The 27921-nt window shown below is 36.7% G+C and overlaps 1 protein-coding gene across 12 annotated transcripts in view; it reads left to right on the top strand.

Annotated features, from left to right (window-relative positions):
• The window catches only part of RYR2 (ryanodine receptor 2), a 784407-nt gene that overhangs the window by 281599 nt on the left and 474887 nt on the right, over nt 1–27921 (top strand). For all 12 annotated transcript variants that reach the window (XM_032242431.1, XM_032242430.1, XM_032242419.1 and 9 more), the window contains exon 3: nt 6137–6241. In XM_032242431.1, coding sequence (XP_032098322.1) covers nt 6137–6241 — 105 coding nt within the window. The remainder of the gene's footprint in view (nt 1–6136; nt 6242–27921) is intronic.

The following is a 27921-nucleotide window of genomic DNA, read 5'->3' as shown; positions in this document are numbered from 1 at the left end:
TAAGTGACATTTTGCCTAGTTCATGTCTCTGGCTTGTAAATTAAAACAACCACCACCACTTTATCTTTTGGAGGAGAGAGAGTTTGAAATCTCCATCGTTCGGGGAGAAGTCGACCCTCAGCAGTGACAGTGCCTTTCCGAAGGCCGCGCAGCAGATGGGTGCCTAAGCAAAAACAAACCTGCCTCAACTCCAGACCATCTGCTCAGTTTTAAAGTATACTGTTTCACATCTCTTGGTGGAAGAACAGCTTTTCTCTTAATTTATATCTCTCTGATTCTGAGCTCTCAATCTGATTTAGGGTTTTCTTAAATTAGGCAGATAAAATTATAACTTATTGGCATCATCCAGATTATCATGCATTGATTTTCTTCTTTCGGCATCTTTGAAGTAGGATGTAAGTATTTTTTTTTTTTTCTACTTCATAGGTAGGGAAGCTCAGCCTGACCCCCCTGAGGTGTCTTGGCTAGTTATCCATTGGCTCTGAATTTAGTGTTCCTGGTGCAGTGACTTACCCTTTTCTGTACTGTCAAACTATCAACATTTACTGCATCGTTAATTTGCAAAATACATTTTGAGATACCTGTGTTATGCCAAAGGTCACTTGGAGCCCAATTGAAAGGCAGTGTGAAGGGCGTCATTAACTTGTTTGCTTCTGTGCTAGAAACCTAGGGTAAATAAAATAGCCAAACCAAAGTAGATTTGTCATTAGGGCTCTAACTGCCCATATTCCTATAGAGTATGTGCAACTGTTTAATTTTCCAGAAATAGGGGTTTGAGGTTAGTTTATCAAACACTGAACATTTTTTTGGTGTAAATCATTGTATTAGAGCTGCCGCTGGTGCTGGTCGTGAGGTGGAGTAGGATCCAAGCTGAGTAACAGTATTGCATGGCAGAGCACTGAGATTTATCTTCAGCAGGAATATGGTGTATCTACATTCTGTAGCGGTCATGCTGATGAAACAGATATATCTTTACTGGCAGACACTGATCTCCAAGATATATCAGCAAATTTAAAAACTGTAATTTATATAGAGTGAACCCACTATTGGAAAAAGCTAATCTATGTATTTCTACCTGATCTGAATGCTTCTACTGCTGTGGATGCATAGCATATGTATACATGTAAATGCATGAAAGAAAATGGAAATACAGTATAAAGCTAAAGGAAGGGAAAGGGAGTATAATCAAATTTGGAAAGAGACTTTTCTGGTTTTCAGTGTTGTTTGACTTCCCTACGAGGGGATATTTTGATGTGTGATTTTATGTGTGATTGAAAAATATGAAATAGTTTGCAGAGATGGGGACCTTCACGCTGAGGGAGAAGAAAATGTAAGCGAAGGCATCAGGATGTGAAACAGAATAGTTTATTAGTATGCAGTTTTTACACAGTAATAATAAGAAGGATGGTGGCTTAATGTGGCTTATATAGTCCTAAATTATTGGTTGTTATTCAGTTAAGGTAATGACATGTTTCAATAGGTTTTTAAGTGGGTTAGGCAGATACGTATCTGGAAGCCAAATAGTTTGATGGATACTTCAGTTGGAAACCTAATTGATTTTACATAGCCTCCCCAGAGCCAGCAAAGCCAGATGCTGCTTTGTGGTTACTCTTGAGATTTTCTTTCCTCTCTAAGAGAATATGACGTTTGCCAGGCAGGGGAGGATGGTGATCAGTTGAAAGAAAGAGAGAGAGAGAGAGAGGGAAGGAGAGAGAGAGAAGAGGGAGAGAGGAGAGGGAGCGAGTGAGCGCACATAGCCATGCTACCAGCCTAAAGTCTGTTACCTTTCCCAAAGTATACACATCCTGATAAAATTGGTGTTGTCTCCATATAAAAAGCATTATTAACCTCCTGCCAGCTTGCTTTGGGCACTATTCTGGGTAGAATAGATAGACACAGACCTTTAGACAGACCCAATCTCTTTCTGTGATTTAATTTTGCATTGCAAGTAAACGTCGAATGTGATGTCTAAGAGGCAGGTAGGTATACATGCTTAACTGCCATTATTGGTTTTGTGTTCTGATGTGATCCGGATATGGCAAAGCGCTTACAATACAGAGCATACTATGTGAAAATTCTCATCATTTAGTAGCGCACTCATAGTAAGGGTGAGGAAAAGTCTTACATATTGAAGTTCTAAAAATTAACTTCCTCAGTAATAAGACTTGAGCAAAAACAAATTAAGGAAAAGATGATAATTTGCAAATGCTTGCAAATGGGAGCCTCTACTCTACATGTTTGTAGAATGTTTTACCTTGCCTGCCGTTCCTGGTGTTAGGAATCATTTTGGTTTGGGGCCATTTATCAAAGCTGATATTTGATGCATGAATAAGGCCCTTTATTTTCCAGTGATGCTGCTTTATTTTTGGGAAGTTGGAACAAAGGCTCAACATGCTACCATGGGCATAACTGTACAAGTTTCAGTGTTCTTTGAAGACATACACATCTAAATGAAGAAATGCTTCATTTGTTGCTTTAAAAGTTACCAAATTATGCTGATGATTCTGTTACCTAAAATAACGAGACCATTTTTCTTTAGAGGAAAACAGACAACACTACAAAGTTCTGATGTGTACTGTTTTAAGTTTTCCTGAAAGGTAAACACTATTTTTTTAAAATGTCTCAGCTTTTCTATTACATTTGTGTGTGTAGGGGTAGCTGGGTACAAAGAGAAAGAGAAGGCATGGTGAAGATGACTCAGAACAAATTGGGTGGCATGTGTAAGAGACAGAGAAATGCCTTTGAAGATTGTTGGCGTGTTTATTTATGCTAACTCCCACCATTTGGAAAAATATCTATAGGAGGCTCGTTGCTCTGTGGAAAAATAAAATTCATTTGACAGGATTAATTCATTTGAAACCCATGTGATTTTCAAGGATCTTTAAAATAATATGAAATATTATAGCAATCCTTTAACATTTTGCTCTAAGTGAGGCATGAAACAACTGAAATGCACCCAGAATATAAACTTTTAAATATTACTGGAAACTGTCTTTTCTTAACAATACTGGAAGATTTTGGATGTTGTGAACAGGTGCATAGTTATAGATCTGTGTTTTTAAACACTTTGTACAAAGTAGATTCCATGCAAGAACTGATTTTAAGAAATGAGTGGTGCTTCACAATTTCCAGAAATGGAGAGGAATTACAGTATGCAAAACTAATGATAATCACTCACTTATTTTAAGTTCTTTTTATATTCTTGATACTGTGATAATCTCTCTACATCTCATTTATTCATAACAACCCTATGAGAAGGGTATAATTATTATCCATTTTCTTTAGGGAAGGAAACCAAGGATTATAAAAGTTAACAGCTGATAAGTAATGAGGCCAGCATTTTTGCTTAGGTGGTCTGTATACAGGATCCATGCTCTTAACTGTTAGGATATGCTGATTCTAAAGCAATTAATGGATATTTGTCTGAAATCATCAGTCTAACAGCATGCTGAAAACAGCTCTGACAAACCGCCAAGAGTTGATTGTGAGATATTTTGGATTTTTGTAAGCCGGTTTGTAAATGTTGATACTTTGAAATCAGCAGTGATTGGAGTATTTACACCACAGGAATGGGCAAATGCTACAAATCAAGGGATTTTTTTTCGAGTCAGTTCACCAGCACACTATTTAATAACATAGTGCTCTGTCAGCACTGCCAAAGTATAAACCCTCACATTTTCAATGGATACAAGTGAAATAAAACCTTACATTAACAGATTTTCTTTTTACATAGCATTTGTCTTGATCTCAGGAGGCTATAATTAGTATGATTAGAACTTTAAAAATTAAATTTAAGAGCATGTTTTCCTAAATTTCATAGAAGAGAGCCCTTTTCCTAGTCTTCGAACTTTTATATGAGGATTTTAGAAAGAAAGCCCTTTTCTGGCCAACTGCAGAGCGTCAAAGCAGTTAGCTGCGCCAGATTTGAGAGGACTCTTTGCTGGCTGAAAGTGTTGGAGCAGGAATGGAAACTGATCGAGTTGGGTGAACAGGAGCCCGTGATAGGAGAATGGCAGAAACCAGAAAAGGAAATTTTATTTTAAAAATCAACAGAACAAAACATGGGAACGAGGTGGATTTGTGGGGTATGCATGAGCTTTGTGGCCTTATTGTGAACATCATTTATCCATAAAATAATTTTAGCTTTAATTTTGGAACTTCATTACTTAATTCTTCCTTGCAACCATAAAGCATCATTTTATGCTGCTGATGAAAAATTATTCCAATTGTAGTGGTTCAATTTAATAAAAACTTAAAACAATGTAAGTTGTAATTTTGATGCATTGCATCAGCTTATCAAATTTATCCTCCTAATGTTCTTTTTATGAGAAAGACATAACCTGCTTACATGTTGTGTTTAATGTATTTGTAATGTTCTTCTGTTGTGAAGATCCTCCTTTGAACATTTGCTTGGACCTGGTTGGACTGCATACTGGATCATGCTTATCTAAGCAAAAGCATACAGGATGCATAACTTACCGTTCTAACTCACCAGTTAGTTATTTTTTGTTATTTGTCTTTATTGGAAAACATTTCCATAAATTGAAACAAAAGAAATAAATGCACTCACAATTTAACCACACAAATGGAATTATCTTCCTTTATTTTACTTTATTTTATTCTTATTATTATTCTAGTGCTCAGTAGGCATATTTGCCGGTGGCATTGAAAATTAAATTTTTTTTCATTTACATAGGTTATAGGCCCAAATGATGTTGAGATCTTTGAAGATTTTGCTTCCTTTCTATGTAAAATTACAGTCACATTACAAAAATAGGAAAAAAACTTAACATGAAAATGGAGTTCACCACCTGGGCTGTCAATGGCACTGTATTTTTTTTATTATTATATGTTAAGTTCTGGGGTATACGTGTAGAATGTGCAGGTTTGTTACATAGGTATACATGTGCCATGATGGTTTGCTGCATCCATCATCCCGTCATCTACATAGCATTAGGAGAAATACCTAATGTAGATGATGGGGTGATTGATTTTACTTTTATTTGTGGAGACAGGGTCTTGCTCTGTCCCTTAGGTTTGTGTACAGTGGTGTGACCATGGCTCACTGCAGCCACAAACTCCTGGGGCTGGGCATTCTTCCTGCCTCAGCCCTCTCAATTGGTTTGTGTACAGTGGTGTGACCATGGCTCACTGCAGCCTCAAACTCCTGGGGCTGAGCATTCTTCCTGCCTCAGTCCTCTCAATTGTTGGAGCTACAGCCATGTGCCTTTTTTTAAATAAAAAAAATTAAAATTTATATAGATTAATATTTAGGAAGTTCAAGTACAGCTCTTCTACGTGCACATATTGTGTAGTGGTAAAGTCTGGGCTTTTAATGCACTCATCACCTGAGTCGTGAACAGCCAGTCAGCTCTTATCCTGGTTCCTTCACCTTCTGAGTTGAGATTTTTGAGAATTGGCAGTGTATTGGCTGAGACAGAAGTTTAAGAGAAAGAGAAGAGAAAAGAAATGGAGGATGAAAAAATAAAGCAATATACATACATACAGAACAGTTGCCAAATGACCATACTCTGAGTTAGAGGCCAAATATAGCGTCCAGCTTGAATAAAACGAAGTAATTGCCATGTTTGTGGCTAAGGAGAAACCTGTGTCTGTGAATATTTTATACTATTTCAATTTTATATTTGCTTGACTTTGATATTAATTTGAGACGTGTTATTTTTCTGTCCTTTACTTTTTATTAAATTTTTTTTATCAGCAGACTGAAAGGTAAGTTAGAAATGAAGGCATAAGAGTCAGATAAATGTGGATTTTAATCCTTAGCGTGGAAATTTTACAACTCTGTGACTTTGGAAAAGGAACCCAACTTCTGTTTCTCCTGTTCACACAAGTGATAGTAATAATCCTTACTACAGACGACCACAGGAGCTCTAGACAAAGCTCCCAAGACAATGCATTGCAGAGTAAGCACTCAATAAATGGCAGCTGTTGCTGTCCGTGGTGGTTGAAATGTATTAAATGTGAGGAGTAACGACAGTGTTTCTTGATGATTGGGGAACGTGCGGTGGAAAGTTGACAAATACTCTATGAAAGAAACTGGAGCCTCCTAAGGTAAGCTGGGTCTGGATGCTTGATGAAGATGACGCTGCTGATGGCTCTTCCTCTTTCTGTGCAGAATGTACCCCCAGACCTCTCCATCTGCACATTCGTGCTGGAGCAGTCCCTCTCTGTCCGGGCCCTGCAGGAGATGTTGGCTAACACCGTGGAGAAATCAGAAGGGGCAAGTACCAGATTTATGTCAACTTGTAGTATTTTAATGAACTCACCTACTATAGGAACAATTCCTTTCACAGGTGTCAGAGATTTTCTTTTTGCTGAAATAAGTCAATGCCCTTCAGTTGGAATTTCCTTATCTTTGACTTTCTGCTTTATCCAGCATATTTGTGGTGTCTTGAAAACTTAAAAAAAAAAATATCCAACTTTGCTGTGATCTATGTCACTAGACCTTGTGCTTATTATGTCTGTGGTTTAAAATAGACCGTTCTTTGAGCATTTCTGTGTCTCCTTACATTTTCAGAGCTGTTATTGTTATTTTAACTCATAGCTTTATGCATGGCTATTTGTCATTAACCTTTATTTCATTGTCAAATACCTCTCGCTATGTGATTGTGCTCTGAGCTTCTTCCATGGCAAGTAAAATTTCATGGCACTGTTATATATTTTAAGTAACCAAATTTTGGTGATAATGGCTTTAGTCAATTGTAATTTTGCAAACAGCTAATCATTTTCTTCTGAAAACTGAAATTGTTATGTGGTTTAATGCAGGTATTTTTCTTTCAAAGCCTGGTGGGTTATTTTCTATGAGACTTGCTATGACTGACATCTGAGCTGTTTTAACCAATTTATTAAAGTTTAGAATTCTGCAGGAGGATTAATGGTCAGATTTTCATTTTGAGGTTTTTAATTTTTATTTTTAGTACTGTAATTACTGGTTTAATATATTATTTCCATAAATAAAACTGAAAATTTTATTTTCCATTATTGATCTATGTATTGCTGTTGTTATTCATTACTCTGGTCTGTATAAGTAAAGAGATTAAAAATGATAATACATAAGTGATTATTGATAGAAATGAGTTATAAGTCATAACATTTTAATCAGCCTTGTAGTTTTTAAGATTTTAGTGTCATGCAGCTTAGGACTTTACTTGACTTGTGGATTAATTCTAAATTAATTTAAATTTTAGCAGTATACTATTAAGTATGGAAAGGAAACTTCAGTGATTTTTATTTGATATTAGACTAAAAGCTTATTATACAAAAAGCTTCAAATATATTGTATTTTAGTTTTTCAGGTTTATTTTTGTTTACGACAAAGTTTGAAATTATTAAGATATATAAAATTTCTTTTAAAAATTTCTGTTCTTTTATGTAAACCTTTCTGGGTACACTTAAATTGTGAAAAAGTAAAGGAATTCTCAATTTAGTTTCATTTCCACTTGAAATAACCCCTCCTGATTTTTAAACATCCCTGAGCCACATCAACTTTGATATGCAAATCTGCCTCTGTAAAGAAAGATCATTTTTATTTGGCATTAGCATTTAGAAAAATGCATCTTACCCTTTCATCTTTCTTCATAGATAACAGCTTAGAACTAAATTGCCATAAATTTAATTTTTATATTTCTAAGCTGCACTTTTTAAATTTAACAACGTTGAGAAAATCTCCCCCCCGCCCCATGAAAGATCTTTTATCTTCCTCAAATCATGAAGTTGGGCTAGGCAAACTCTAAAGTTTCTTAGAATATAGGAAGTAATTTGAAATACTGTTTTAGGATTTATGGTTTTCTTTGAGATGGGGTCTTGCTAATTACCCAGGCTGGTGGTGAGCTCCTGGGCTCAAACAATCCTCCTGCCTCAGTCTCTGGAATAGCTAGGATTACAGGGGCATGCCACTGTACCCAGCTTCTAGGATTTATATTTTTCAGACGCTTGTAAGTTAGAATTTCTGGATCTCCTTAAATATTTTTATTTAGCTGAATTTAGTTTTGAATTGTTCACTCTCTAGAATGCCTCCATCACAGATAAAGTAGTAATTTATGTGATGTGTTGAATACTATTTTATAAAGCCCAGTGTGGTTGCTGTAAGACATTAATTTGAGAAGTGTAATTTGAGAAAAATCTGCTGCAAGGAAGAAATACATTTCATGAAGCTGAAACCTATTTCTGGCTATTAGTAACTTTTAGAAAGAAACCAATGTCAAATAGTTCAACAGGGTACTGTATATTAGGGAAAAATGAAAGATTCTCTCATACTACTGAGTATTTTTGATGATATATGGGCAGGAATGATATTCATTCCTAGCTTGCTGCAGGTGATGCCAGTTAATTAGCATGGCTGCAGCCACAGCATTGGAGGAAGGGTTCTGGAAGTCTCTATTATATTTATGGATTTGGAGGTAGCCTGAGCCATGGGGGGTGTCCTGGAGGACCTCTGGGGTGGTCAGGATTAGGCAGCACTGTGGGGACTTGGGGAAGCAACAGTTTACCAAGAAGGATAGATGTTTTCTACTTAACCATTTTATTCACAAGTGCACACCAGCTAAATATCATGTCTGATGATATGTGATCCATGAATGAGATGTGATCCATGGGTGCTGCTGGCAGTTGTAGGAACCAAGTCTTTTGGACTTCAAATGTCTTTTCTTTCTTTCTTTTTTTGAGATGAATCTCCCAGGCTGGAGTGCAGTGGCATGACCTTGGCTCACTGCAACCTCCACCTTCTGGGTTCAAGCCATTCTCCTGCCTCAGCCTCCTGAGTAGCTGGGATTACAGGCATATGTCACCATGCCCGACTAATTTTTGTATTTTTAGCAGAGACGGGGTTTCACCATCTTGCTCAGCCTGGTCTCAAACTCCTGACCTTGCGATCCGCCTGCCTTGACCTCCCAAAATGCTGGGATTACAGGCGTGAGCCACTGCACCTGGCCCAAATATATTTTTTTTCTAGTGCTTTATAATGTCTCCTTTACACTCATTATGGAACTCTAATGAGGAACCCTTTTATCAATCAAATTACTGTCTCCAGGTTAATCAATCATATGTAGTTTGCTTAAACAAAGAGACACTTTTTCTAGGATGAAGTGTGTCAGCAAGGTAATGTGAATTTTCATGAAATCATTTCTTTGCTTTGAGTTTAACAGTGAATTAAAATGAACCTTGTGTTCCCTGATTCCCAACTCTTTCATAATCAACTTTCTTTACAAAGCCTTGTTCCTTTTTTATTTAATAATTCTTTTTTAATTCCTTATGTAATTGAGTAAATTAAATAATACTGATATTATTTCATGTCCAGAGGGCTATCATATGCACATAGCAATACAAACACGCTTGGTGATGATAAGGAAAAAAGTTTTCATTTAAAACCATGCCTTTGTTTTTTGTGGTTAAGGACCATTTTGCTAGTATTCTAAGGTCATGAATAAATACATGGTTTTCACAAAATCGTTAAGGAAACTTAGCAAAAACTCCCAACGTCATTTGTGAGGAAGTAAATCATGAAAATATCATGATAACAGAAGAGATGGGTAAGGTGAAATGGGAGAAAACATTACCTCATTTATGAAGTTTGGGTTCCCTAAAAAGGTGCTTATTGTGACTATCAGTAAAATAGCTCATATTTCTGTGGCACCAAAATCATTCTGAAGGATTTCATCTAAGTGGATTTTCTAAAATGTCTGTTTAATTAAAAAAAAAATATATATATATATATATATATATATAGAGAGAGAGAGAGAGAGACAGAGAGACAGAGAGAGACAGAGAGAGAGAGAGAGACCTAGATCCAATATCTATATAATTACATTGAATATCATTTAGCTTTTATTCTTATTAAAATCATGGCAGTAGGAAATAGGCCGAGCCCTGTTGATCTCAGTAGCTGTCCACACAACCTCTCAGATCCTGAGGCTGGAGACAGAAGGCAGACACAAGAGGGAGAAGGTGTCTGTTGAACAGCACCCATCTCTGGCCCAGCTGTCTCTGGGCGTCTGCATGTGCACGTTCTTTCCTCTGCTGTCCTTTCGATTTCTCCCCTGGGTTTTACGTGGTTCTGGATAACTTGTCACTTCCACTTCTACCTCTGTATTTCTCTTCTTGCTCTCCAGATCTATTTTGCCTATGGATGATACAGCACAGGGTGACAACGGGGGCTTTGTTTTCTTAGAGAACTGTTGGAGAATACCGGTTCTGCCGTAGATTAGCTCTGTGGCTTGGGGAAAGATAACTTTATCATCGAGTCTTGATGATTATTGAATGATAGTGCTTGTTATTATTGTTTTACTTACTCTTTTTTGTATACTTTTAAACTCCCTGGGTTGGACTGTTACTAATTCCTGACTGCCTTTTCTCTGGCCTTGACAGCTTTCTTCCTTCTCTGGGACATAGCCAGTCCAATTCTCACTTCCTCTCCTCGACCCTGGTATCCTAACCAATTCTGGCACATGTAGTTTGCCAATTTAATGATGTCATGACAGTGTTAGATTACAGAGGTGATGATAGCATTTGCTTATTTCCATGTGTTTTGTAGTTAATAAAAGTTTCATAATTTAGGTGATATTGTGCTTTTGGCTGTTCATTTTATCTTAATTCACAATATTATGACAAACACTTTTCTGTCATACAATTCTATTTGTAATGCCTAATTTAATTTAAGGACTTCATCTCATATGAGCACAGATATCAAGTGAGAGGTGACACAGTATAGTAGAAAGAGCTTTGGTTTTGGAGTCCAGGAAATTTATTGAAAGTTCTGTTTCAAATAATATTTATAGTAATTATCACCTGTTGAAAAGGTATTTCTTTGGTTTAATGCCATGAGTCCAATATATGGTTTGTATATTCTGTTTAGGACAGCATATTTTAAAATATAACATTGAGTATCCTTTCTATCTTTCGGTTTAATTGTTTGAGGAAATTGTAGGACCCTATCCTTTTCAGCTGTTGCTTATGGCCACTTGACTGTTGGTCCCTTTATTGTTAGAATATTGCAGATTAAACTAGAGAAAAATTAAAATTAACCACTCTTTGCTCCTTAAATCCTGATCTTTGATGGAGAAATAGATTCACATTTATAATTTAGGTGATTATGATTTGGATCATTCACCCATTTGCTACATATTTATTCCTCATTGTCATGGGTATTGGGAGTTTACCATACTGTAAGTTTTAAATGTACTTTAAAAATCTATAAAATTCACAATGCAATGTTATAAATATTATTTGTGATCAGCAAATCATATTGAATATTGAATAAATCCAATTATCTTTTAGTGCTAACTTTTTGAACATTTGAGAGATAATTTCTATCTTATGAAGGCTCTATGTATAGAAAAGTAAATGTGTATTTTGTCACAAATGACTTTACAACTGCAGGAAAAGAAAAACAATTATAGTACAATTTCATGTGTGTTACAGAAGTGTGTATATATAGTTATTATGTTAGCATGAAGAAGGAATTATGTATGTGGAATTTATTCCTTTAAATTTTCTTGGCACTTTTTAGAATCATTTCCAAAACAATTAGAAGTAATATTAAAACTATTAATAAAAAAATCATTTCAAATTTTTTTCCAGGGAACTACCTGAGCTCATTAGGCAATTCCTTAAAATTTTAATAGAAAACTATACTTGTCAGAAAGACAATCCAAAACATGTCTAGAGATACTTTTAAAATGATTTTTATGTTTCAGTTTAGTAAAATGGCTTATTGTTTTACAAGAAACCATTAATAATGTTTCCTCTTTCTAAATTGTGTACTGTCTTCAAAGTATAAAATATTACAATTACTTAATTATTAACGGGTATAGATGAGACTCAGACATGTCCAGTTTTTATGAAAAATGGATCTGTAGAATGTGGAGTAGTAAAACACTTGTGTCAGCCAGGCATGGTGGCTCACGCCTGTAGTCCTAGCACTTTGGGAGGTAGAGGCGGGTGTATCACCTGAAGTCAGGAGTTTGAAACCAGCCTGGCCAACATGGAAAAACTCCATCTCTATGAAAAATACAAAGATTAGCCAGGTGTGTGGCACATACCTGTAATCCCAGCTACTTGGGTGGCTGAAGCAGGAAAATCACTTGAACCCAGAAAATAGAGGTTGCAGAGAGCTGAGATTTCACCACTGCACTCCAGCTTGGGCAACTAGGCAAGATTCCATCTCCAAAAAGTAAATAAAATAAAACACTTGTGTTATTCTTTTTATAAAACCCCTGTCTCTTTAAGACATGTACTCTAAGAGCATTCAAAAATGCGTGGGACCAGGTACGGTGGCTCATGCCTGTTGTCCCAGAACTTTGGGAGGCCAAGGTGTGTGGACCACTTGAGGTCAGGAGTTTGAGACAGCCTGGCCAACATGGTAAAACCCTGTCTCTATTAAAAACACAAGACATTAGCCACACGTGGGGACATGTGCCTGTAGTCCCAGCTACTAGGGAGGCTGAGGCACGAGAATTGCTTGAACCTGGGAGGCGAAGTTTGCAGTAAGCCCAGATGGTGCCACTGCGCTTCAGCCTGGGCAACAGAGCAAGACGCCATCTCAATTAAAAAGAAATAAAAGCATCAGGAAGCAACTGGCTAAATTTGCTGGTAAATAAATTTTTTTAAAGTATATTTTGAAACACTGAAGCCCCATAAATTACTTTTTAAAAGCGCATTTATCAAACATTGAAGCTCCAGTTTCACACAGGTAATTGCATCTAACATCATTTTTTATAAATGCAAAAGCAAAAGATGAAGAAGATCTGCATATTTTTTCATAGTGGTTAAAGCTCATAGGTTGTAGTGCTAACTCCCTGAGTTCAATTCCTGGTAAGATAGGTTACTTAACCTTTCTGAGCCTCAGTTTCCTTATTTATAATGTGGGGAAAATAATAGCATCTCCCTTGTAGAATTGTTGTGAGAATTTCATGATATAAGTAAAGTGTATAGAACAATCTTGGCACACAAGAAGCACTATGTATATGCTGTCACCATTGTGATGGTCTCTGCCTTGAGTATGCCTGAGTAAGCTCCTAAAAAATCTGATCCTTCTGAGGAAAACAACTATAATCTCTGGAAAAATACAAAAACAAAGCAGGCTGGGTGTGGTGGCTCATGTCTGTAATCATAGCACTTTGGGAGGCTGCGGTGGGTGGATCACCTGAGGTCAGGAGTTCAAGACCAACCTGACCAACATGGTGAAACCCCGTCTCTACTAAAAATGCAAAAATTAGTCAGGCATGGCGGTGCTCACCTATAATCCCAACTACTCAGGAGGATAAGGCAAGAGCATTGCTTGAACCTGGTAGGCAGAGGTTGCAGTGAGCCAAGATTGTGCCCTTGTACTCCAGCCTGGGCAACCAGAGTGAAACTTGGTCTTGGAAAAAAAACAAACAACAACAAAAAAAGTGAACACCCACAATAATAAAACCTTCAATTACCTGAAGGCTGTAGCTGTACTTGCTCTATGGCTGCTGTTACAAGTTACCACCAAGTTGGTGGCTCAAAACAACATAAATTTATTATCTTCTAGCATTAGAGGTCACAAGTCTAAAATCAGTCTCCGTGGGCTAAAATCAGGATGATGGCAGCACTGTGTTGCTTCCAGGGACTCTGGGGAAAAATCTGTGTCCTTGCCTCTTCTAGCCTACATTCTTGGCTTGTTGACCCATCCTCCATCCTCAAAGCCAGCAGTGACCTGCCACGTCACATCTTCACAGGTCCCCAGGATTAGGACGTAGATGTTTCTGGGATACCATTATGCAACCTACCCTATCATGGAGGTGCTGAGCTTGAGTAAGATGTTATTGACAAGATCAAATGAAAATTAGAGCAATGAGTTAAAAAATGACCAAAAAGTATACTTTTGGATTTGACAGGGGTCTGATTTTCTTACCAACCGATCAATATGAATTTCAGTCTATCTTATGTACATACCAGTTCATAGATTCACATACATTTTGTATTTAACAACTTCATTCTCTGAAAGTTTTCTGAGTTTTCAGTAATCACATGATTTAGAATTTAAATAGATTTGCATATTGCATGCATAGTAGATACTGATTACTTTTAACAATGGCTTCCATCAAAAATAACTAAATAAAAAAGGAGATTTTATATATATATAAATATGCAATTTGTTGAATTCCTATCATTTTCCAGACAGGCATCTTCCTGAATCACAAATAAATAATAGTGAGTGTGATACTATTTTTCTTTGTTAATAGGGGCCTCCTCAGTCTGTGGCTATCGTCTCTTCCATGACAGATAGCGACTACACTTAGAGTATTTAAAGTATGGTCACAGTTCTAATAGTAGATCTTAATATTTCTTTTATATCCTGATTTTTCTACATTGTAAAGGCTTCTTTGTTCAAGCTGTAGGGCAGATAGATCAAGGATCAAAATGAAAAGAGTTCATGTTGTGTCCACTCTCTTTGAATTTTATGTCGATGATTTTTTTCCATTTGCTTTTTCCCCATTAAAGCACATTGGGTAATGTGGAGGAAAGAGGAAGAGCTGATGAATTTCGTGGTTCATATGATATAAATTGTGTTCTGTATATTATTAAGAGTAAGTTTCTCAAATGGCTGGGCTCATGACTCATTGGAAAAGAATGACGTTTGACGCTTGATATTGTTCATCCCTTTTCAAATACGCTCTGTATAAGTCTCCAGTAAAATATAGAATTAAACTCCATCAAAATATGGAGTTAGGATGTAAAACTGTGCCCATACTTTAAATAGTGTAAACGTAGTAGGTATTTGCACTATGTAAAGCATAAATATCTACCACTGAAGAGCCTATAGCCAAAGACTGAACCGGCTCCTATTAACAGAGAAAAATCATATCACACTCGCTATTTTTTGTTTGTGTTTCAGGAAAATGCTTGCCTGGAATGTAATAGGAATGGAACAAATTGCAGTTATATATATCATCGTTTGTTTATTTACTTATTTTTAATTAATGCCATTGTTAAAAGTAATCAGTGCCTACTATGGATGCAGTATGCAAATATGCTTAAATTCTAAATCATTGAAATGTTTTATAATAGTAATATATGAGCATAAAATAAAAATACACTCTTCATAATCCTTATTCCCCCCTAAGATAGCCACAGCTAAAAGATTGGTATATAGCCATTCATACTTTAGGCATAAAAATATTTTTATGTAGATGGAATCATATACTGTCTTGTCATCTTTTACCACTTAATTATATATGGTTTCAAAAAAATAAGGACACGGAATGTCCAGAGGAAGAGAATAGTCAGATTTAGTTGACCCAGGCTCTGGCTCAGGTGTCTGTAGTTCTCTTTGCTCTGTTCTGTGTTGCTTGGTTCATGATTAGAAAATACCTTGTAGGAATTTCAGGGATGATATCCAAAGTCAACATTATCAATAGACACAAAAAGGAGCTGACTTTCTTTATTTCTAAAAGCAAGGCACTTTCTCCAGGAACTCCCTGGCGGAATTTCCCTCATGCTCATTGTCAGACACCCATAGCTCATGTATTTACTCACAAGAGAAAATGGGGCCAGAACAACTGGCTCTGACCATGGAGATGACAAGAGGGAAGGATACTTTTAAAAATGAGGTTCTTTTATTGGGAGAAGGAAGAGAATTGTGTAGGAAATGAAGATCAGATAATTTCTAACATTGCTGCATCATGTAGCAGATACGTCGTCACAATCTGTATGCTGACATTGGAAATGTTTATATTTGAAACCCTCCATATTCCTGAGCCAAGCTAGGACCAACAAGTGAAAAGAAATCTAACTCTGTGCTCAGACGTCTCCATGGCCGAGAAATAGAAAGCATGTGTTCATTCTTCACCTGACTCATTCGCACAGTGTTCATTCTACAAAAATAGATTGAGTTACTTTTGTACATTCTGAAGCTAGGGGGACAGGGATGAATAACAATGCCTCCTTGCTCTTGAGAATCTTAGCAATCTAATAACAAAGAGAGAAGATAAATACAATGTGATATGAACTTGCTTTGATAGTAAATAGTTCAATGAGAGAGCAGAGCAAAGATCTAATTATTTACCCACACTGTCCCCTTGCACATCCTCATAACTGTGAAATGCTGAATGGATTGGTGTGTTTATATTGCAGACAATATGATGCTACTAGCTGTTTATGTCTGAAACTTCCATTCTCAAATATCTAGTCTAACTTAAGAGACTGTGTTCTGTTTACCTTCCTACTCAGAAACATCCCTGGTAAAGGATAAATATTACTTCAATAATGAGGTTATAATGCCAATAAATTCACAAATTTACTCATTAATGTAATATTTAGTCAGCATCTTGTCCAAAGCTCTGTATATAAATATGTGCCTGCCCTTCATCTGCAAAATTGATGCAGTGATTTAAAGGTGAATGTGATTATAATCTCCTCAAGGGCCCATAGCTAAAAATATTCACTGAGCAACAATTACCTATCATTTAAGTGAATGTGGAAATTTGTCTGTGGTTGAAGGATGCATCTTTCAGTTTTACTGTCTTTCTGTTTCTAGAAAGACAACTTTCTACCCAGAAGCCAAGGATACTCCATATTAAGTATTTGAATGACGTGGTTTCCAGACTTGGTCATCAAACTCAATAAGGAGGTCAATTTAAGCAGCATGTAATTTAATCACAGTGGCATAGTTAGGCACTGTTTTAGATTATGAATCTTGAATGTATAGGTTATTTTATTTGATTCGTGTCATTCAATTTGTGTGTGTTTGTATTAGAAAAAAGTTATTTATAAACATATGATAGCAAATAAATAACGGTACATTTTTCATTCAGTTGTAATAAACGATTCTGCAATTTATGAGTGACTTAAAGATATGTGGAACCTATTGAGTCAGTCATTCTCTAATTTATTTTTTTTGAGACAGAATCTCATTCTGTCGCCCAGGCTAGAGTACAATGGTGCAATCTTGTGCCCTACAAAAAAAACACAAAAGCAAAAACAGAAACAACAACTAACACTCCTTCCTGCATTTTTTGTGTTTTCTTCAAAGCACGCAGCACCTTCTGAAGACTGTGTATTCCTGGTCTGTTTATTGCCTTCCCATCCCCATTAAAGTGTAAATCCCAGGAGTGCATGTCTTTGGGGTCTGTGGTATTCACTTGCTATACCACTAACATCCAAGACAATGCATGTTATGTACTAGATATTCAGGAAATGTTTGCTGACTGGAGGGACCACAAGATAGAATTTACAGACCAAAAATTAAGGGGCTGAAAAATACCAAAAATTCTGTGTCTGCTGCTGTAGTAACAGGTTTTGAACATACGGTAGAGCTTTTTTGTCTGTTAAGTACAGCTGTTTTTGAATTTGCCTATTGTGGGAAAAAAGGAATGTTTTTGAAAGGGAAAGTCAGAAAATGACCTTTTGGGTTCGTTTATCATCCATTCTTGTTTGCCTGACACAATCCAGGTTAATACCTGTGGTCACAGCTTAATCACTGTTAGCTCCTCTCTTTCCCTGTCCCAAGTGTCGCAGTCTGGATGAGAAATTACATGGTCATCCCTAGTCATGGTGTCTTTGCGAATCGGATACAACTTAGAGATTCAATTTATAGAAGGCAATATGCACACATACAAAGTCTGGTATATAGTCTCCGATTTGAAGACTTAAAAGAAGTCTTCTCTCTTTTTCTAGCATTTTTTTTTTTTTTGAGTTAAATAACTTCATTTTGTTTGAGTTCATTCTTGCTTTGTTACCGAGGGTGGAGTGCAGTGGTGTGATCATAGTCTCAGCAACCTCCAGTGCTGGTTCTCGAGGAATCCTCCTGCCTCTTGAGTAGCCAGGACCACAGTCACAAGCCACCATGCCTGGCTAATTAAAGCTTTTTTTTTTTGTAAAGATGGCTTCTTGGTATATTGCCCAGGCTGGCCTTGAACTCCTGACCTTAAATGATCCTCCCACCTTGACCTCCCAAAGTGTTGAGATTACAGGTGTGAGCCACCTCATCCAGCTCACACAACTTCTTTAGTACTTACAGCAGTCACACATTCTGGGAAGATATACTTTTCTTTTTTTTGGAAGTAATCCCAGAACTGTGAGAGAAGGGCAAAGACCGGCAGGATCTATATAATTTGATTACAGAGACCAGATGGAACATTCTGATAGTGAGTCTGAGATCAGCACTGGTGGTACAACCTGATTACTTTCATGTGGCTTCTGAGATCAGGCCACATGTGAGCCCTGAGTTCATGGTGAGGCATTAACTCTTAAAACCACATGGACCTGTGGAAGAGTCCTGGAACAGGAAACCTTAGAACTGTCCTTAGACCACTGAAAAAAGTACAAAGAGCAGCGCAGCAAGAACACACAGAATGCGTCTAGTATCGAAGCACGCTGACTTCCACAACTCGGCAAAAAGTAAGGCATATGTGAGGCAAGAACAACATATTGAAAGCCTTGAAGTATCTGACAAAAAGGAAAAGTAGGCCAGGTGCAGTGGCCCACGCCTCTAATCCAAGCACTTTTGGAGTCTGAGGTGGGAGAATCACTTGAGCCCAGGAGTTTGAGACCAGCCCGGGTAACATGGTGAAACTGTCTCTACAAAAAATAAAATAGCCTGGCATGGTGGCTAATAGCCATAGCCAACACACCTGTAGTCCCAGCTACTTGGGAGGCTGCGGTGGGGGGATTGCTTTAGCCTGAGAGGTCAAGACTGCAGTGAGCTGTGTTTGTGTCACTGCACTCCAGCCTGGGTGACAGAGCGAGATTCTGTCTCAAAAAAAAGTGTCCCAGATCTCACACAACAATGAGATTGGACAGGGCAAAGATAGAGGTAAATGAAAGTTAAATAACACCAGAGACCACAGAAGAAACAGCAGCTAAACCAGCAAAGTTTAATACTTCATAAGCTGGTGTTCACTGCAGTTGTTTACCCTGTTGATATATGATGAGTAACCACGTTCTAGATTCCGTGTAGAGTAAATAGTGAGAGAACTGCATTGCCACAGACGCTTCTTCCAGAACAGGACATAAGTGGAGTGTGTGCATTGTTGGTATAAACACTCAAATTTTTTTTTCAGATGAAGAAATATAAACAATACACCAAGGTCAAAGATAAAAACTGAGATTATCTTTACACTCTCATGGCCTGGAAATTTTGTTTTGTTTCTAATAGTTTACGGAAGTGTTTGTGTGAATCACAATTACATTGCATGTAAGGAAATGAATTACATCATTTATTGATTCTTGAGGTACAGGCTCTTAAAGCTCCAACATGGATTGGAGGTGGATGGTATTAATGATACAGATATTTAAGTTTTGTTGATTTGTATGTGGTTTCCCCATAAGGGATTTTTTTTTTCCTTTTTTTTTTTTTTTGGAGATGGAGTTTAGTTCTTGTTGCCCAGGCTGGAATGCAATGGCATGGTCTTGGCCCACTGCAACCTCTGCCTCCTGGATTAAAGCAATTCTCCTGCCTCAGCCTCCCAAGTAGCTGAGATTACAGGCGCCCACCACCATGCCTAGCTATTTTGTGTGTGTGTGTGTGTGTGTGTGTGTGTGTGTGTGTGTGTGTGTGTATTTTTAGTATAGACGAGGTTTCTCCACAATGGCCAGGCTGATCTCGAACTCCTGACCTCAGGTGGTGCGCCCACCTTGGCCCCCCAAAGTGCTGGGATTACAGGTGTGAGCTACCGCCTGGTCACCCTCTGGAAACTATTTAAGCATTGGTTAGGAAGAAATATGTGCACCTGGGTGAATCCAGCTAATGCTTGGATCACTCTCATGGTGTTTTGTTGGGGGTTGCCTTGATGATGTCTTCTTAGATGTGGGTCTCTAACTTGCCTATGACTGTTGCACACTATCTTTCCAGCAGACCGTTCCAAATTTAATTGCTATCATGTGACCTCAGTTCTCACAAAGGAATCTAAAACTTTAATCTTTCTTTATTTCTAACTTTAATTACTTCTTTATATTATTCATTCTCTATCCAAATTGAACTCATTCCCTGAATATGCTATACTTCCTTCAGGTATATGTTCTCATATTCTTGCCACACTAATTCCTCAACTTAGAATTCTGAGCCTTTCAAAAGTTTACCCCACCCTTCTCTGCAAATGCCCAAGGAAGTGTCTTCCTTAAACCCCCTCACGATGCTCCCAGCCAGAAGTAATATTTCTGTTCATAGAGTTCCTTATCACTGGGTGTTTACATTTTCTTATTTTTGTCTCTCATTTTATAGTATATAGTGATTATTTGGTATGTATTTTACACATTTTATTTACATTAGAATATGGTTTTGTTTAATGTCCATTCTTTAACCAACATCACATTGTCTTGATTACTGTAGCTTTATAGTATGTCTTTTTGGAGACAGAGTCTTGCTCTGTTGCCAGGCTGGAGTACGGTGGCATGATCTCGGCTCAATGCAACCTCCATCTCCCAGGTTCAAGTGATTCTCCTGCCTCAGCCTCCCAAGTAGCTGGTACTACAGGCACATGCCACCACACCCAACTAATTTTTGTATTTTTAGTAGAGATGGGGTTTCACCATAATGGCCAGGATGGTCTAGATCTCCTGTCCTTGTGATCTGCCTGCCTTGGCCTCCCAAAGTGCTGGGATTATAGGAATGTAATCCCAGCTTTTAGTACGTCGTGAAGTTGTATATGTCTCTGACTTTGTTCTTCTCCAATATTGTGATTATTCTGGGTCTTTTGCCTTCCCATGTAAATTTTAAAATCATTTTGTCAAAATCTACAAAATAACTTGTAAAATTTTGATTGTGATTGCACTGAATTGTTAGTCTTTTAAAAAATTTCTTTATTCCTCTATGTGCCCTCCAGTTTTTCATAGTAGGCAGACTTAAAATTTATTTGAGTTTATTATTATATAAAATGTATTATTCATAATAGATCTAGCTGGAATTTAAGAGTAGTAATGAAGTTGATTTTTTTCTATTAATATTAGCTAAGCAGAAGTTTCATCGTTATTCATGACTGATGATTTCTTTCCTTATATTTATTGTAATGACTTTTTTTTTTTGAGACAGTCTTCCTCTGTCACCCAGGCTGGAGTGCAGTGGTGTGGTCTTGGCTCACTGCAATCTCCGCCTCCTGGGTTCAAGCGATTCTCCTGCCTTAGCCTCCCGAATAGCTGGGACTATGGACACCACACTCAGTGATTTTTAAAAAATTTTTAATAGAGACGGGGTTTCACCATGTTAGCCAGGATGGTCTCGATCTCCTGACCTCATGATCTACCCACCTCAGCCTCCCGAAGTGCTGGGATTACAGGTGTGAACCACCACACCCGGCCCTGTGATGATTTTTAAATCATACATTGAATTCATACCCATTCCTAAAAGTAGTACTCTAAGCTGAATGTTTTCCAACAAAGTCCATCTATTATGTCTAATAACACTAAATTTATCAATATATTTTAAAATGTTTTATGTTAAGATTAGTCCCCCTCATTCTTTTCCCCTCACCCCCAAATTGTTCTTACTCTTCTTGAATATTTATCTCCCAAATGAAATTACTTGTGGTATTTAATTTAACTTAGTAATTCTGATAAGTAGCTTCTGTGGAAGAGACTCATGTATTATTTACTTCGCACCCATCCATCCACCTGAATTTCTTGACATTAAAGTTTATGCAAGAACCACTTTAACATATTCTATGCTTAGAGAAAGATGATACTGATAATTTTGAGTTCGTGCATATCCAGGCTATGTGCGGTGGCTCGTACCTATAATCCCAGTACTTTGGGAGGCTGAGGTGGGCAGATCACTTGAGCCCAGGAGTTCGAGACCAGCCTGAGCAACATGGCAAGACACTGTTGCTACAAAAAACTATTTAAAAAGTATCCAGGTGTGGTACAAGGTGCCTGTAGTCCCAGCTACCTGAGAGGCTGCGAGGTGGGAGGATTGCTTGAGTCCTAGAGGTCAAGGCTGAAGTGAAAACTACTACTGTTCCTATGCTCCAGCCTGGGAAAAAGAGAGAGACTCTGCCAAAAAACAAAAGCTTTTATTAGAATATACTAAATTTAAAAAGAAATGAGATCGAGGTATTGGAAACTTCTGAGGACTTCTGAAACTTCTAGGACTTGAAGAGACCAAAATCCAGCAGTAAGAGAAAGACACTGACCAAAATCCAGCAGTAAGAGAAAGACACTGAGGTAGGTCTAACATTTTTTATACCACTTTTCCCTTTGGGGCATTTGCTGAGTATTCATTTGGGCAGAGATTAAGACAGAAAGACAGAGGAGCCTGCAAGGTTTATGTAATCTCGGACCTGACAATGTAGGCAGAATTTGAGGGTACAAGACTTTGAAGGAAAAGGAGATAGAAATAAGCCTTATACTCTGAAAAGCTTTCCTTTTAAGCTATTTATCTGTTGTTTGCGGGTTTCAAAAAAATCTTTTTTTTTTTTTTTTTTTTTTTAAATTACAAGATAGGGTCTCATTGTCTAGGCTGGATTCGAACTCCTGGGCGCAAGCAATCTTCCTCTCAGGTACCCTGTATAACTGGCAGGCACCATTATTCCAGATCATTTTTCTGTTATTCACCTTTGGGAAGCAAGCTAAGAAGCTTAGCAGAAAGCAGATCAAAAGCCCAGCAGTATAGTAAGATGTGATTATCTATTCTATGAAACAATACTATTAATGTCTTGTGAGGTCTAATCTTGTGCTGGGAGGCAAAAAATTGTATTTCAGCAGTTGTCAAGGAGTTGGGGTCTTGTCAAGGAGTTGGAGTCTCTAATCATTCCAGGCTCTCAGTTGGAATCTTTGGAAGTTACAAGTGCTAGCAGAGAGGGTGAACTGGAGATAGGCTGAGTCTTGCTAAGCCTGAAACCCAGCCTTCAATCTACTCAGCTGCAATTGAATTGATGTTATCTGTCCATCTTCTAGCTGCCAGGCAGAGGTATATCTTTTTGGGAGGAAGAAACAGAATTAGCTTGTATACAAATTTTAATACACAGTATCTGAAGTACTGTTAAAAATATTATTAGACATATAAGGAGTCAGGATCAACAGATAAAATCTGACAGTTGAAGTAGACCCACAAGTGATCCAGGTATTGGAATTATCAGTCATAAACCTTAAAACAATGGTGGAATGTACAATGAAAAAAATCAAATGGAAATTCAAATATTGAAAATCACAATAAGTAATAACTCAGTAGGTTAGTTTCACAGCAACTGAGACAGAGTTGAAGAAAGGATTCATGAATTGAAAAATAGGTCAGTTGAAAATATCCAGACATATGTGGAGAAAAGAACATTGAAAAGGCAAAAAATCATAAAAGATGCATTAACTCTAGTAATAAAATCTAACATGCAAGTAACTGGATTCCCAAACTATGATTGATTTGGAACCATAATAATTTTTTAAAAAATTAACTCGAGTACATTAACTCACAGATTCAAGATCACTGGCAGTCCTCAGAAAGATTAATATTTATAAAACCGCACCCTGGTGTACCAGAGTAAAAGTACCAAAAACCAGAAAAATAAAAAATCTTAAAAGCAGCTAGAGGAGGGAACAAAATTGAAAATCCGTAATAAGACTGTGCCTGATGACACAATAGAAAAATCTGACCCAGGAGACAAAGGCATGGTATCTTTAATGTTGTGAGGAAAAACAATCACTAACTCTGTATTATAGCCACATGAAATATCCTTCAAAAGTGAGCGTGAAGTAAAGACATTTCCAGACAAATAAAAATTGAGATATTTTAATATAGGAGATGGGGTTCTTCAGCCAGAAAGGAAATGATACCAGATTGAAAAAAGTAAATGCAGGAGGGAAAGAAGACTAAGTAAATATATGGCCAAATGTAAATTAATGCTAACTATACAAAATCATCATGTTAATGCCTTGTGGGGTTTAAAATATATGTGCAATTAAAATGCACAATGATAATAACACAAAAGATGGGAGAGTGGAAAAGCGTCACATATGCTCAAAGATCCTTTTTCTGGAACATAGTGAAGTTACTAATTTATATTTATATGAAAGAGTTAATCACAATGGAAGATTATTAACTGTCATGGATGCACATGCAACCTCTAGGGTACTAACTGAAAGAATAATAAGGCATAACCAACAACTTTCCGGAGGAAAAATGGAATATCAAAATATCTGATTAATGTAAAGGAAGGAAGAAAGGAAGGAAAAGAAATAAGAACATAAGGGCTGAATCTGTTCTTTTTTATTATTATTTTTGAGACGGAGTCTCATTCTGTCACCCAGGCTGGAGTGCAGTGGCACAGTCTCAGCTCACTGCAACCTCCGCCTCCCAGGTTCAAGTGATTCTCCTGCCTCAGCCTCCCAAGTAGCTGGGACTACAGGCATGTGCCACCACGCCTGGCTAATATTTGTATTTTTAGTAGAGATGGGGTTTCAGTTTGTTAGTTAGGATGTTCTCAATCTTCTGTCCTTGTGATCCACCCACCTCAGCCTCCCAAAGTGCTGGGATTACAGGCATGAGCCACCACACCCAGCTGAATCTGTTCTTAAATTAGATTATGGTGATGGTTCACTACTCCGTAACTATACTAAAAGCACTGGAATTGTGTACTCTAAATAAATGAACTTTATGATATGTAAATTATATTTCAATAAAGCTATGTAAAGAGAACAGGAGACCAACAGACTACAAGTAATATAATATGATACAAATAACTATATAATAAATATAAACTCATATTTCAAGAATAGAATTAAATGTAAATAGAATAAATACTTCAATCAAAATTCACAGATTGTCAGATTTTATTAAACAACTGCATTGTATGCTGCTTACCAGAGATATACTTTAAGACTGTCTTTCAGAAAGAGTAAAAGCGATAGAATGGCAAAGTTGTATATATGGTCAAGTTGAATCTAAAGAAAGCTGATATAACTATATTAATATCTGAGAAAGGGCCAGGCGCGGTGGCTCACAACTGTAATCCTAGCACTTTGGGAGGTCGAGGCGAGTGGATCACTTGAGGTCAGCAGTTCAAGACCAGTCTGGCCAACATGGTAAAACCCCATCTCTACTAAAAATACAAAAAATTAGCCAGATGTGGTGGTGTGCACCTGTAATCCCTTGGGAGGCTGAGGCAGGAGAATAGCTTCAACCCAGGAGGCAGAGGTTGCAGTCAGCCGAGATCACACCATTGCACTCCAGCCTGGGTGACAGAGTGAGACTCATACCAAAAAAAAAAAAAAAATCTGATATTGGAGAAAGAATTTAGGGCAGAAAGTATTGTGGAAAATCAAGATGGACATTTCTCTATGATAAAAGAAAAAGTCCGTTTATAAGAAAAAAATAATTCTGAATTTACATGAATCTAATAATACAGCTTTCAAACTTATAAAAGCAAAAACTGACAAAATTATCAGGAGAAACCAAACAGCAGTCAATGTATAAGATCACACTTCTCACAGTATTACAATAATCAGGCAAATAAATCAATGAGGATACAGAAAATCTAAACAGCATGATTAATTAACATATTGACATTTATAGAACACAGCACCATATGCTGAAAAAGTACACATTTGTGTTAAGTGCAGATGGAGCATTTACCAAAATTGATTATGGAGGAAGTACAAGCAAATTTCAAAGGTTTGAAATAAGAGCTTATGCTTTTCTCATAATAGAATTATAGGGAGGGACAGCGGGGGGTGGGGAGTTGGGGAGAGATAGCATGGGGAGAAATGCCAGATATAGGTGATGGGGAGGAGGGCAGCAAATCACACTGCCGTGTGTGTACCTATGCAACAATCTTGCATGTTCTTCACATGTACCCCAAAACCTAAAATGCAGTTTTAAAAAAAAAAAGAAATAAGTAACAAAAGGATAAATTGAAAATCCGTAAGTCTATAAATGAACAAGTTATAAGATATTTAAATTAGATAATAGTGGAAAACATGAGACATATCTGAAACTGATTAGAGGGAAATTTTTGGCCCTAAATACATAAGAAGAACTGAATAATCAATCATCTAAATATCTCAAGATGACAACAAAGAAAAATATTAAACCTGAAAAATATAGATAGAAGAAATGATAAAGAGCAGAATTTATGAAGTAGAAAGAAACATAAATCATCCAAGCCAATAGCTTTTTCAAATAGTTTTTTGAAAAGACTAATAAAATTGATGAGCCCTTGGAAAAAATGAACACAAAAAAGAGGAATATAAAATTAACAAAAGTAGGAATGAAAATAGGAAGTCACTGTAGAACCTCCAAACAATGAAAAGATAATAAGGGAATATTGTGAATAGCTTTATTCCAAAGAAATTAAAACTTTCTAGAAACAATATAGCGTTAGAAAAATACAGTTTACCAACCCTAACACTAGAAGTGGGAAATATCAACTGTCTTATATTTATTAAATAAAATGAATTATTAAATTTATTAAATAAAATGAATTGATTATTAAAGCCTTCTCACAAAGAATTCCGGTCCCAGATGGCCTTACTATTGAATTCTACCAAATGTAAATGGAAAAACTAATACCAATCTTTAACTCTTTCAGAATACTTCCCAATTGATTTTATGAGACCAACATAACCCTGATCCTAAACTATGACAAAGACCTTGCCAAAAAAAAAAAAAAAAAGAGGTATAGACTAATACTCATCAGAGACCATATATGTGGAAATCTTCTACAAAAAATAAGCAAATCTATTCCATTGACATATCAACTCAATAGCCTGTTACAATCAAGTTGGGATTCAACACCAATTACTGTCGTTTACCTTATTAAGAGAAGAAAAAAAATATTTTCACTGTAAAAACATTTTTAAATATTAAGCACCTATTTATTGCAATATTAGTAAGTTGGCATGTAAGAAAAGTTACTTAAACTGATAGAAATTATCTATCACATGGAAAACTGGTGAAATCTTGAATTCTTTCAGGGCAATGTTGAATAAGTTGGGAAAAGTGGGTACTTTTAGAATTAAAAAATGAGCTTAGCAAAGTCACAGCTCACTATAAATAATTCAGTTCCATTTTTATATTCTAGTAAAAAGCAATTACAAAATCAAAATAAGTCAGTCCACTTGTTAGTATAATAAAACAACATACATTTAGGAATAACTCTAATAAAAGATGGGCAAACCTTTACACAGAAAATTGAAAACATTTTGAGAAAAATAAAGATGACCTTAAAAAAGGATAAATATATCATGTTCGTATATTGGGAGGCTCAGTATTACAAAGATGACAGTTCTCTTCCAATTTTGATCAGGTAGGTCAGTGCAATCTCAATCAAAATCCCAGCAGGTTTTCTTTTTGTGTGCACGAAAGTTGACAGAGCCATTTCTAAATGAAGAAGAGCAAGATTATCAAATACAACTTTCAAGAACAAAGTTAGGTACTTTGACTACTGGATATCAAGACTTATTTTAATGATACAATAAGACCATTTGGTATTAGGACAGAGATAGAAAAATAGACCGGGATAGAGTTGATAAGTAGATCCACACATTTGTCTCTTGACACGTTAATAAATATCAATGCCGTGCTAATGGGGAAAAGATTTATTTTTTAGTAAATGGTCATTTGGATAGGTATACGAGGGTGGGTAGAGGAGACAAATCTTAACTCCCTCCCTACCATCTTACACAAAAAATCAATACCAGGTGTGTTGTAGCTTTCAGGTAAAAGGCAAAATAATGAACTTTCTAGAGAATTTAGTAGCTTTAGTAGTTTTGTGTCATTTTATTTTGTTGTAGAAGATTTGTGTGTAATACTTTCATATGTCATTTGTTTTCTAGTATGTAAAATGCAGATGATAATGAGTGTATAGCTCAAAACCTGCCACGTGGTAACTGCTTTAACTTTACAGAGTTATCCATCTTAAACAGTAAAATAAAGTTAATCAATTTGAAAGGAGCAACCAAACTTTTTTTTTTTTTTAATGTTTATGGAATAGCTCGTGTTTATGTGCCCTAAATTTA

Source organism: Sapajus apella, unplaced genomic scaffold (assembly GCF_009761245.1).
Source record: "Sapajus apella isolate SASKATOON/1434 unplaced genomic scaffold, GSC_monkey_1.0 scaffold49, whole genome shotgun sequence".
NCBI lineage: Eukaryota > Metazoa > Chordata > Mammalia > Primates > Cebidae > Sapajus > Sapajus apella.
The sequence above is the reverse complement of the archived record's forward strand: the minus strand, read 5'-3'. Positions and strand labels throughout refer to the sequence as shown.